This window comes from Anguilla anguilla, chromosome 16 (assembly GCF_013347855.1).
Source record: "Anguilla anguilla isolate fAngAng1 chromosome 16, fAngAng1.pri, whole genome shotgun sequence".
In the NCBI taxonomy this organism is placed as follows: domain Eukaryota; kingdom Metazoa; phylum Chordata; class Actinopteri; order Anguilliformes; family Anguillidae; genus Anguilla; species Anguilla anguilla.
The window spans coordinates 10,414,553-10,428,220 of NC_049216.1; the positions used below are offsets into that span (position 1 = coordinate 10,414,553).

At 44.4% G+C, this 13,668-nt stretch overlaps 1 protein-coding gene across 2 annotated transcripts in view; it reads left to right on the forward strand.

The window, feature by feature from the left end:
- The first annotated feature begins 3,482 nt into the window (after positions 1–3,482).
- The window catches only part of LOC118215714 (NT-3 growth factor receptor-like), a 202,327-nt gene continuing 192,141 nt past the window's right edge, over positions 3,483–13,668 (forward strand). The window contains exons 1-3 of one of the 2 annotated variants that reach the window (XM_035396676.1): positions 3,483–3,546; positions 3,671–3,720; positions 3,824–4,523. In XM_035396676.1, the coding sequence (XP_035252567.1) occupies positions 4,279–4,523 (245 nt within the window). In that variant the 5' untranslated portion in view covers positions 3,483–3,546; positions 3,671–3,720; positions 3,824–4,278. Of the gene's footprint in view, positions 3,547–3,657; positions 3,721–3,823; positions 4,524–13,668 lie in introns of those variants that run through there. The other variant, XM_035396677.1, reaches the window with a different exon arrangement.

The following is a 13,668-nucleotide window of genomic DNA, read 5'->3' on the forward strand; positions in this document are numbered from 1 at the left end:
TCAAACTTGGCTCCCTGACCAAAACGGCACAGGTTTTTGGAAGATTGAACAGACAGGTTCAAGAGTTTCCAGACTAACACCCCCATGTTCCTCTTCCTCTGTGTGTTATATAATGCTGATGTCATGCTGGGAAGCACAAATGAGTTATACTGTGTGTGTGCGCATATGTATGTATGTGAGGGTGTGGATGTGTGTGTATGTGTGTGTATGTGTGTGCATGTTTGTGTGTATGCATGTGTTTGTGTGTATGTGTGTGTGTGCACGTGTGCGTGTGTGGGCGGGTGTGTGTGTATATTATAGTCATATGTATGCTCATGAAAATACCTAATTATTGGCAGACACATGCATGCATTTTGAAAAGGCACTGGGCACATCAATTTTATCTCCCTTCCTTGTTTATTTCACACGTTGCATTATTAATATTATGCTAGCATTCTCGTTGGTCTGAGGTGTTAAACAACAGACAGAGCGAGAGGGAGGGAGGGAGAGAGAGAAAAAACAAATACAGATGCTCGTTTTACCGTCTCGTCCAGACAGGTGAAGTGCCGTAGAGACACGGGTTCCAGTCCAGGTGAAGGATTGATTGGTGCCGTGGGGGCAGTCCTGTCTGAAACGGCCGGCTGCGTTTCCGCCGGTTACAGCTGCGCAGTGCTTACTCTTACGTGCGAGCGGTTTCCCGTTTGGAGTACCGCGCAGTTTTCCCCCGTCCTCTCTGCTCGCGTCACGGGCGCTGGCGCGGAGCACCGCAGGCCGCCTGCCACTAACACGCGCCGAAGGGAATCTCTGAATTATAAATCCCAGTCCCGCAAAACGGAAAGTTGGACAAAATCCCACCGAGGCGGCAGTGCGGTGTTGAACTTGAGAGTGATGGCCGTGTACTGTAACTGGGGGGGGGGGGGGGGGTTGCAGGTTTGATTCCCAGGTGAGGTAGTGCTTTTCATGCCCTTCATCAGGATACAGTACCTGAAATGATTAGGTACAACTCCAGCTGTGTTGGTTGATATTATAAACAGATGTTGAATAAGTGAGTTTCGGTAGATAAGTGATTATGATTCATATTATTATTTCACTATTAATCTGGTACATCGTAGTCCATCCAAATAGTCCATCATATCAAAGACGAGGTGATTTATATACAGAGAGAAGTGGCTGTTTTCAAGCCCTTCCTTGCAGCTGGAATGTTCTCCTTTGATTCAGGCATAATACGCAATACGCTTAATGGCCCTTTGTGTGGAGAAAAGGCCACGTGCACCATAATTCTGAAACGAAAAACGCCTTTTTAAAGTATTTTAACGCTCCTTAACAATGAAGCTCACGGATTCGACTAGGTCGCGATTTCCTATGCCATTAAGAGCATCAAAACAGACATATCGGCCACTGACCGCCAAAAATGAGGCGCGGTGATGCGCCGTTCCAAAAAGCTTTGCTGCTGTAAGGAGCAACTGTTGAACATAACAGCGCAAATCGGTCTTTAAAATGCAACCACAACGCGGGGTCGGTCCACAGGAAATTGCTTAAATTTCACATCCTCGTAGAGACATCCGCTGTGTACAACACAGGTCATGGTATCTCTCGCACGCCCACCTTTTCTTTTGAAAAACAGAATGCAAAATGCCGCGAGAGCTAGCTGCGTCAGCACGAGGGTGAAGAAAGGCATATAACCCTTATCTCCAAGGAATTCTGAGATATTTAAACACTGTTCTTATCTGCCAAAAGAATTGGGTATCTTTTTTCAATATTATTTCGGGTGTATAGTATCTTCGGTCTGCAAACGGGTGGTTTTAAATTATTCCCATTGCTAGACAAATTCCTTATAATACTGGCACGTCTGTGATGTTCACACCTTGAAAGGTCCTGTGTTTAAGGCCCTGTCGCAGTGAAAATGCCGTGCTAGCCTGACAAATGGTGCGACTACGTACGTTTAATTGCTGTTGACTGCAAACAAACAAGTCAACGTATTTAAGAACGAAACATTCACAACGCAAACGTTAATAACGTATAACCACGATGGCACGTAGCAAGATTGTGCTCACCTCGAAAACAGCAGTCGGCCTGCATTAAAGCTATGAGGAAATATAAAAACAAATAAACAAAATAATCTCGATTTTACAAACCGCGGATGTCGTCAGATCAACGTAATTACCGACAGCTGATAAGTTTTTAAAACGTTATCCTGTGCCGTGGACAATTTAGGAAACTGAAGTAGAAGTTATACATTATTAACATTGCTTGTAGTAGGCCTGCGGTTCATTGGCGTAATTTGTTTGCTTCCACCCCTTCTGTGGATCGCGACTCTTGTTCAATTATCTCTCTTTCAATTTGTATACTGAGAATCGTGATATTCTCCATCACGAAACCGTTATTTATAGAAACATGGCTTAAACATGGTTTCCGCCTAGACCTACTCTAGTACGTCTATACCTTTATGCTAAGTCCATGCCATCTACTCGGTAACGGTCCTCGTCTCTTGTCAATATTTTCTCAAACTGTATATCATTAATCTTACTGACGTGTGAGGCGTTACACCTAAAACGCGAAGACGTAGATAATATTTGCAGTGTAGCCTGCGCTCTGTATTACAGTTAGGTCTATTGATTCGTGGTATTTATGTAGCCTAATTGCTTAAGACATATTATCCAGTTGGGAATTGAAAAACCACAAAGGGAGCAACAGAGCCACGAACTGCGCTAATTGCGGCAAGTCATAGACCCACGGTAATATGGCATTGATTTTTAATTTGGCTAAACCGACGGAGCATCGGTTAAGGAACGTCTACCTGACAAATCTGCTTTGTTTCTAGTACCTCTCATTCGAGATGATCCAGTTCCAGTTTCCACGCTGTAGTCAATATCGTCTACTATAGAAAGTAGGCTACAGTATCAACATGTCCGAACACCTGTTTGCTTCATAGCCTTCAAACAGCAAGCAAAAATGTTGCGACAAAAGTCACTCAAATTGTATCTCCTAACGATACTGCCTACTGCTAACACAACTTCGATCCATGGTGAAGATGCGTACGGCAGACAGTGCGTTATTCAAACCGTTAAGCAGCTAGTTTTTCTTTGTAATGGCTGTTTCTCTGCAATTACAGAACGGTGCCGCCTATTAGTTACTAACAATAATTGGCCTTTTGAAGAAAACATATCGATCAATAGTCTAATTATATGCAACTAATTACCTAATTATATAAATATCCCCTCTGTTGTTTGGCAGTGACATTGGGAATAGAGTCTATGGTCACTTTTTTTTCATTGTATTACATCGGCTGAAACTGTCAGGTCGGTAAAATAGCACAACTACAGACAAGATTAAAAAAAACTAATTGTGTGGTGATCATCCAGCATATTTTCCTCGCGTTTTAGCAGCCAAGCTTTTACGACAACAGGATAGTTTCCAGACCGTTTGCATCATGCTCCTCTTGGGGTAGGCGAATAATGAGCCATGAATTGTTCAGTGCCACGCCCTTGGACGAGAACATCAGTGCAATTTTATTCAAATCTAACCGGCGCCCAGTTCAGTTTCCGGTTAGAAGTCAGACTTAAATTGGTAAGTCAAAAATAGAGCCCTCAGTTGTTAACGGAGCAATTTGTGAGAGACAGCAGCCATTCGCTGTCGCAGCATAAATCTTATTTAAATTTAATAAAATTCTGTTTTTGTTTGTCTGTTTCAGACGTGCAGTAACGACCACTTCAAAGCGATGTGTTTAGTTTGTCGTCACCAGTAAGTCTGGACCGTCTTTTTTTCTTTTTCTTTTTCTTTTTCTTTTTTTTACTGACTTGCTATGCCTGCTATGATCTGATTTGGTATCTTCCCTATTTTGCAGGTGTGTCAGTTTTAATTCTGACCAGTAGGTGGGACTTGATGCTCGGTGCACGGACTTCTCGTTTCCTCGTCTCTGTTCGTAATGCTATTGCTCCAAGTCTCAGAGCAGTGCGGAAACAACCTGGAGCTAAGCGGCTAACAGCAGCAGAAGACGCGGTAACCCGTACAATGCAGTCTCGAGAGGAAGACAGACCGGGAGTATTTATTTTTCAGCCACTTTTGCTCTAACGGAGAATTATTTTTTTTCTTTCTTAATATTTTTATGGCCTCGAATATACTGACACGCGACAGCATTCGCATTAATTTGACATACCTTCACACTCATTAACACGCCCGCGCGCACATACACACAAACATCATCGCAACGTACATACAGACACATTGAAGCCACACGACACACATAAATTTCCAATTTGATAACGGTGGATACCCAACTCTTTTCTGGCACTGGAAACCATGGATCTATCCTTCTGTACACCCAAAATTTGCTGGTGGAGGGTATTGTTTCTCTTAAGCATCTTTCAGGACTATCTGAGCTCCATGCTGGACTGCCCGCCAACCTGCAGCTGTTCCCCAACCGAGATCTACTGCAATAAGTCCGACAATGGGAAATTCTTCCCTTTGCTGGCGCTGCAAGACACCGGGACTAACGGAAATAACAGCAACAACATCCAAGACCTGTTCAAGAACATCACATCAATGTAAGTCTCTTTAAAGTTAATGTCACATGTCAAGTACATGTGTGGAATTGAACCCCATTTCTCTCTTTCTCCTTTGTTGCCACATTCAGCCGCGCAACCAGCCTATCTTTCACGGCTGAACAGAAATGAATGTGCCAGGGCTTTCTTGCTCGCAGTATGTCTTTCGCGCACCCGAACGGTCGATTCGTCCGTGGTTTTTATAGGGATTTTACTTGTATAACAATTCCCCTGCTTTGCGTTGTTGTGTTATTTATATGCCGTTATGTTATTTACATCAATAAGGGGTTCTGCACTGCAGCACTAACGTGCTAGTTTATGGTTGTAGCTTTTGGCCACTATCGTTGCGTTCTTAACTGTGACTGGGGGAACAGACCTGTTGTTGAAATGGCTCCCAACGCGCATCACTTAGCATCTTGTTTTCCGACCGAGTGAGCACTGGACGCTTTTCGCATTTATATCTGAAATGCCTGTCTGGTTCGCCGACAGACTCTGCGCCCGTTCCGACAAAGGCGGGAGCGAAGGGTGGAAATATTCTATCCGGTAGAATCCGCGACACTCTGGAGGCTCCGCGAGATGAAAGCGGACACACTTTCAAATCTAATTGCCACATCTCGAGAGTGATGTATCAACCGCCTTTGAATCTCAGGGGCGACTTGATGGGAGCTGATTTAGATTCCTGGCAGGGACTTTAAAGGAATTTTGTCACAGCGTTTGCCATCTGTGGTATGTGAAAAGGTGCCTTGTACTGGAAAAAAAAAGATTCGTTCTCAGGGTGAGCTGACGAGATATAGACACCACTTGTATTGCCAATGAGCCCTTTTCAATCTGTGAGAAGTGAAAAGTCTCGCAATCATGACATCCTTGAATTCTGGACCGTTTTAACATCAAGGCGATTCCTGGCGTGGGGCTTATCAAATAAATATTGACAGAACGCGGCACCGATTTTCGCCATTGGTATCCTCGGTGGTGACAAGCGCGTCAAAATTAGACCCCAGACATTTACTGTGAGGCCGTGGGCGATAGTCCGTGTTGTGTGGTACTCCCATAATTATCATTTAACACACACACCGACAAACGCACGCACGCACGCACGCACACACACACACACACACGCACGCACACACACACACACACACACACACACATTTAACAGCGATCATTGTTCTGTTTCACCGAAGGGGGTAATGTGATAGTGCTTGAGAAGTGAGTTAAGGTTGCTTTGTCTTAATTGCCCCCCTCTCTATGTAAAACAAGTAAAGCTGGGTTTCATCGCCCAAACAGCTCTCTTACTCTCACTATCCCAGAGGAGCACGCTTTACATAGCCGACTATAAATAGTGGCTTCTTAAAAATAGAACATGGACAGTGATGACATACTTTTCATTCGAAGGTTTGTCCTTTAGTATCGGATCACCGTCTATAGCCCTTTCTCGTTTCGAGTCTTAAGCCTTTACATTTCCTCAGTGAAACTCTGGTGCATTTTGGACTCGCTCATTGTCATTCACATCCATCTCTCGCCAATACGTCTCAGTAGAAAACTATTTTTTTACGCGATTCATTTAGAACTGAATATTTTCTTTTCGTTGGGCGTTCGTGATCCAGAGGGAAACGTGCTGTAGGAACCAAAGTTGGGCAGTTCCCGTGGAACAAAAAACCCGATTCATTATTGATTCTTTGCAGAGAATAGCCAAGAACGGGGATACCATGACAACCTCTTTGCTTTGTACTGAATTCACTCCGATTCCATCGTCTTAAAGTGGAGAAGTGATAACGCCAATTTAACAGGCAGCAGTGCTGTTTCTATACATTTTATAGAAGAGAATTTAACCACCTTCGTAATTTAAAATACGAAATAATTATGCTTTAGAAAAGCATGCTCACTCCCCATCGGTTGCCTTTGCATCTCAATGATATATGCCGATTCTGCGCGCGTATTCTCTCCGCACTGGTCTAGGCCACTAGAGGGGAGACTGGTTGCTTTTTTAGAGGGAGGATAGAAGAGTAGAGTTGGCTGTAAACGAACATTGGTCTGTGTAAATAATACAATCGCCTTTTAGATGAGAGAAACTGAAGCTGTTCGAAGCTAGCTGCCCGTAAGCTATACGTGCTTACTACAAGCAACGTTTTCTGCAGCAGTCGAGGTTTCGTACTCAGTCCGGACACTTTTTTTAATGAACCCCTTGAAGAAATTTTCAGTCATGCGGATTGGGTACACCTGCAACCCTGGGGACACGGCGTCCTGGCTGTCAGCACCCTGTCTGTTGGACAGCTCCCAGTTGAACACGAGCTCTTCGCTCTCGCTGCGCATTTGAACAAGATTAAAATAATTTATCATGAAAAACATGAGACGTCATTTTTTTTTACCCTTCCGAGTCCTTCAGTTTTTTTTGTCGGAGGGAACAGTATCCCGTTTGTGTAATTATTTTCTCTCTCCCTGTCTCTCCCTCGCACTCGCTCCCTCTTTACGAATAATGCGGAGGAGGATTGAGTTTGGCTAAATTAATTCTTACATATACGGATATGTTCAGGCTGTGACCTTGAAACAGCCGTGAACGTATAAGCGCTTCGACTCGCATGATCGCATCGGTCTCCAGGGAGAGTAATGAGTTTGCGAATATGCGTTAGTGTGTGAGTGCGTGCGTGCGTGCGGGCGGGCGTTTGTGTGTGTGTGTGCGTGTGTATGAATGCGTGCATAGATCTAGGCGTACAGCTGTTACGCGCATCTGTTATGAACCTTGTGTTGCCTTCCTCCTATCGCCGAATGCATAAAATATTATCTATAGGCCACCTACAGAAATTGCCTGAATGTGAAGTGTCTTATTTACTGATAGGCTACTGAAAAACTGTTTTCCGTGCATTATTCGGTCTGTGGACCGAATTGCAGTAAAGTAAGGCGGTCGCAAAAAAGCACAAGGGTTCTATTTCGCAAGGTTACCTGTTGACAGTGATGTGCTCTGCCCTCTCCAGTTCAATACTCTTCGTATTATTTATTCTTCCCTTAGAATTGTCCGTTAATCCGGTTCTGAACGAACTGTTACTTAAATACTGATGTGTGCTTTTCATCATTTTGTATTTTTACATTTTTAATTAGAGGAGCCGAATAGTCTCATTTTTTTCTTTTTGTTGATTCGTGAATTAATTAATGTGCTCTTGCAGGTGTATTACTGGTTATAAAACGTAGCTACTTATTCGGGATTTTTGGAACAGTGATCTATATTTAGTTGTTCCAGTAATAGCACTGCCCTCCCCAAACACATAGTCTTCCCCAAATGTGTGGTCTCCAGGCCCTCAAATCAATCTAGCTCAAATCTATGGTGCGACAATACATAACTTCCAAAAACCGAATTCACTTGTTTCCTTTTATTGGAACAAACTCTCTTCAGACAACAAATACCCGTGGGGCGATATCAGATTTCAGATCTAAGTTCAGTTAGCAGCAGCTCGATCAGCCTTAATTAATTGAGGGCTCACGTGAGAACAGCTCAAGTGGGTTTCCCTGGAAACTGTGGCCAGAAAGCTTTAGAACAGGAAGAGCTTTGTCGATTTGCCACTCCTTCAAATATCTTGCTATTATTGATAGATTAATCAATTCGTTGCCCCTCCTCTAACCCCCACTCAACCTCCCCCCGACCTTAACATCTTTTTCGTGGCAATGGTATAAGATTTTACGGTATCATGACATAACTAATTTGGCGCAAGTGGCTTTCGTCGGATTCTTTCAACGACCATTCGATGATAAATTTGACAGGAGCTGGCGTAATTTAAAAGCCGGATTTATGTTTTTTTTTGTGAAAAGTACGCAGCAGGCGTTGGCATGCAGCGGGAGAGAAGCTCTCTGCTGGGTGGGATTCAACCGTTTGAAATTCAGGCCAACTTCCCCTGGAAGTGGAGCGGCTGGTGGGTGTCGCCTAAACCCTGTCGGAATCCGAGGGTTCCTTCCCCGCGTGAAGTGGCGGCGGGGTGGTTTTTGTTTTCAGAAAGGCGCTCGCTGTAGATCCCTCCCGTTTTGTGGTCGCATGCTGTGCTTTCTGCTCGAGGCTTGCCGGACCAGAAAGGCCTTGGCTAATTACTGGAGGCCCGTTAACAGGTCTGTCATCCCTGCTTGGTAGCACAGTGAAATGTCTATTGTTTATTCAACCCTAACAGAGTTTATATGACGCAGTGACGGACGGAAATTAAAAAAAAAAAAAAAAAAATAATGAAAAGAACATCCCTGGCATTTGCAAAAGACCAGCCCTATTTTCAAACCCAACACCAACCCCAATTCCAGGGCTGTAGCCTATTTGAAACCGCCCACTGCATACTGTGTAGGGTACTGTATCAGTATACACTACATACAACACACTCTTCGTAGTAGTATACATTATGCAACTATTAATGATACATTTACAAAATTTTACACGTAATTACTAAGTTAACTAAACTACTAAGTTCATTTGTCGGTTAGCCTTCCATTTAGTTTCACAGTGGTAGCGAGGTTGTTTTGCTGGAAGGAATACAGTGACTTTTCGGGATATTTGCCTTTGACCAAAGCCATCACACACTGGTGTGCAGTGCTAACATTTATCAAGCAAACAGCATAATGAAATTATTTTAGTGGCTAAAAATGATAATGCACAGCCAAACACAATGACGGGCTTACCCCAAATGCTGCTCTTTCCAGTGTATTTCAAGTTGAAATGGGTGAAATGTATTGAAATCCATTGCAAAGAGCTGCACGTAGGCTTAAGACTGTCATTATGTTTAGATTGCTGTCTGATGCCCATTATTATTAAAGTAAAATTTATACCACTGTATAAAAGTGCTTATTTTTTGGGGCCTGTTTGGATGCCCTCTTTCCCCCGCTGTTTTATAAATGGTTTTTATTGTGCATTAGTCTGCTTAAAGTGGGCCAAAATGTTTACATTTATCTCTGAATAAGTTGCAGAGTTACTGTTTTGCTTAAAAGCGAGTTGACTGCATTTACTACAATAAGCTGTTATTTTGTTGGAAAATAATGTGCATATTTACTTCTGTAAAAAATCTAGTTAGCCTATTGGCACGGGAAAAAACATAAACCTTTTTACATAGGCTATGTTTAACAGTAAAACGTATTGGGTAAAAAAGCTAGCTTGCTATCTAGTTAGCAAAGCGTTTGTGTCAAGTTGAAACTGTTTGTATGTTGATAAGTTAGTCTGAAGTCAGTCATGCATTTTCTGTCCTAAAATAACGTTAGAATAGAAAAGGTTTAACAGTTCACACTTACATTTATAATATGTGGCACAGTCCTCTGAGGCGGTGGGCCTTTCCACCATTTTCTCTTGTTTTCCACTGAGGTCCATGACCTGTGACGCATACAGCCGCATTGCATTATGGGACACAGTAGACTGGTCTGAAGCATACTAGCGTACAGATCAGTACGTCATCCGGGTGTTTTTGGCCTACTGGAAATTTCATTTTGTTTGCATACTGTAGACTACATACTACATTTTCGTCAAATCAGTATATACTACAGGTATTGTATGTGGTTTTGAATACAGCCACCCTTTGCTATGCCCCGCTACCTTAGTTACTGTTGCTATGTCAACTTTGTGTGTCCGGCAAAGCAAACAGGGCATTCTCCACTATAAAAGCATGAATTTTGGGGAAAAAAATGTATATGCGATTTCAGACAGAAGCAGATGGAAAACTCAGTATGCCTTTGAAGGTTGCATACATTATGCCGCTCTGACTTGGCAGCAAAATGATATAAATGAATAATAAAGCCTCCTGATAACAGTTCAGAATTCAGCCACCTCATCTCTTTACTCAGTGATTGAAGCAGGAGACAATGATATAAAGGAACAGTATTGTACTTGTACAGCATGCTATGTCATAGATAAGACGGTCGTTTAAAGGCAAACAGAGAAAGTGAACATCGTAATATTATAATATATATTAGCCATAGGAATCCTAATAGATGTGCTAAATCCGTTTCAGTGTCGCTGGATTAATGTTACTGATCAGAATCACCACAGGGTCTTGGGTAAAAAGTTCACGCTGCTGTCTTTCAGCATCAAAATATCTCCAACATTTCCTCTGGTAACGCGCTGTTTCCACCAGTTTGTCGTACTACGGAATTTCACGTTTACGTGGCCGTATGTATTTCAAGGGGACAAACCGCAGATTTGATTTAATTATGCAGAGAAATGTCACGGCCGTCCACGGCCTTTATGGGATTCGACAAGATGGGTTCTGGAGGGTCAACTAACTTTCCTGCGGTGTAAAGCAGTGCCATTTCGTTTCATTAGCTAATTACGTGCCGAGTTTGGGCTCACAGACGAAATCAGTATGGAGGTAGGACAGACAATCTGAAGAGTCAGTTTAAAAACACTAAGAATAGCGTAAATACAGCAATCAATTTTGGCGATAAGTGTCTGTGCCTTTGCTTTCTTTTAAAATGTGTTTTTGAAGGTACAAGTTCTGCACAACTGAGCTGAAGTACCTTGGTTTATACATGGGAGCGCTTCATAATCTTTGATGGGTTCATTCGTGAATGGGGTTTAGGTTTATGTCTTGTCCACAGCCTGCAGTGGTTTTGGAAATGGGAAGAAATCACATCCACCTCCAAACTCATATGAATAACGAGCGTCGCTTTTGCAAGTTCCCCACGTGCACAATGACCACAGTATGCTAACCGCTAGCCTACTACTACTAAAGCTTGACGGAGGTCCGCTGCCTGTTAACAGTTGTTAGGCTATGATTGGGCTGTGGCTGCTTGGAGGAGGGGTGTAGGGATGAGGGGGATTATGAGTGCTTAATTATATTCATTAAAAAGGACTAAACTGTTTTCGGTCACTGAAATAAGTTATTTTGAAAGAAGTTCTTTTGAATTTGCCCATTTTCCGCTATTGCTAGTCCATCACTGATATGAGTCCTCTCAGGCCATAGTGGACTCCGATAAACTCTGTAAGAGTTGATTTAACACTCAACATTTTACTGTGTAGTGTTCTCTCATCTTACCTTGTGGGTTTGAACATAAAAAGAGAAATGTTTTGATTGCTTTATCGGCCTGCTCAGCTATGATGTCATAGCAAACACCCTGCTGGTAGTGTGTATCGTGGGAGTGCTCAGAAGAGTTCAGGCCCAGGTTTCTTGTGTGTGTGTGTGTGTGTGTGTGTGTGTGTGTGTATGTGCTGATATATGTATGAGCTTGTGTGATTCTGTGGGTGTGCATGTATGTGTACTAATGATTATATGTGCGTGTGTTTTGTGTAGATGTGTGATAATAATTGTGAGAATAATAACTCCTTGCATTTAGGTAGTGCTGTTCAGTGATGTTGCGGAAACTCACCTCCACTACCACCGGTGTGTAGCGCCCACCCGTGTGATCCACGGCAGCCATTTTGTTCCAGAATGCTCGCCCCACATCAGAAGTGGCGAGGGAGAGAATTTTCAGTCAATAAAATCAGGCGATGGTTATGCGGCGGGCTGAGAGAGCCAGGTTGGGCACGTAACCAGGACACCGGGGAACCCCCTACTTTTTTTGACGAGTGTCATGGGATCTTCAATGTCCACAGTGAGTCAGTACCTCGGTTTTACGCCTCATCTGCAAAACGGCTTCTCCTGCAGGGCAGTGTCCCCATCGCTGCACTGAGGCGATGGGGTTTATTTGACCAGATAAAATGCCATCCCCTACTAGCCCACCAGACCTGGGTCAAATATGTATTTGTTTTGGATTCAAATACTTTTCTACGCTTTACTGATCTTGCCTGGTGTATTGGAACCAATGAAATACTCTCAAAAAGTGCAAACCCCGCCTTCTGGTCATATTTGCAGGCTCAGTTACCCAAGGCAAGATCAACAGAGTACAGAAAAGTATTTGAATCCAAAACAAATACGTATTTGACCCAGGTCTGTAGCCCACCAACACCAACTTAGTTTTCCCAGGAGGCCCCCCCATCCAAGTCCTAAGCGAGCCCAGACTTAACTTCAGCCGTTCGGCAGGAGCAGGACGCGTGGTGGGAGTGAGTGAGTGCTTTGTGTGTGTGTGTGTGAGTGTGTGTGAGTGTGTGTGTGTGCGTGTGTGTGTGTGTGTGTGTGTGTGTGTGTGTGTGTGTGTGTGAGAGTGTGTGTGTGTGAGTGCTTTGTGTGTGTGTGTGTGTGTGAGAGAGATCTCAAACGCAGGAGCGGCACAGAGAGAGGAACAGTCCGGGCTTTGATTTGTTTGTGTTTTTGTTGTCCCCCCCGCCGTGTCTTGTTGTGATTGGCCGTCAGCTCGGCGCTCCGTGGCGTTATCCGTCTTCCATACATTAAGTGTCAGTCTAATTGAGCACCCAGAGCGCCGCTCATCCGTTTTCATCAGGGGGATCCATTAGGCTAATTGCCACCCCTGCGCTGAGTGAGACGGTCCTGTATCGAGCCGCGCAATCTTTTACCTTCCTAATGGAATGTCACCAGCGGTGGAATGTGTGTGTGTATATATATATATATATATATATATATATATATGCCCAGGACATGTATGAGAGAGAGGTGGGTAGAGGAGGAAAGAGGGATGAGAAAGAGAGAGGGGGCAGACGAGGGAGGGAGATGGAGAAAAGCAAACAGAGCCTTTCTGCACGTGGCATGCGGAGAGGATGAGAAGCGAGCGCGTGCAAGGAAATCAGTGACTTCCTGATCAAAAACCTTGGGCCGAAGCATGGCGCGGAGTAAATGCGGTCATGTGATCATTTATCATTGGGGACGTACTGTGCGTACAGGGCTAAACGAGAGTCTTTGTCGCACGTGTACCTCGGTTGCGCTAGCGACGTGTGAGGGCGTGTGAAAGGGATGCTGGGAAACGCGGTGCGCGGCGCACGGCCGCTCGGGCCTACCCCGCCGCTGACGCTTTACCCAGGGGCCCCCGCGCTCGCCGCTGCCTTTTGTGTACGAAGCACAAAGCCGCGAATTCTCCGCCGGCACTTCGGCCCGGCTAATTAAGAGGCGTCCCTCAGCTGTGGCGGTATTCAGCGGTAACCTCTCTACAGGGAATTCTCTACAGGTCTTAGGGCCTGCCGGAGGCCCCGCTGGAATTCGACGGGGAGGGCGTGGGCCTGCGGACCCCTCCCTCGGCGGGGGGGGAGGGGGTCGGGGGTGGGGCGCATGAAACGGGGCCTCCCGCCTGCCACAGATTCTATAGATCGGCC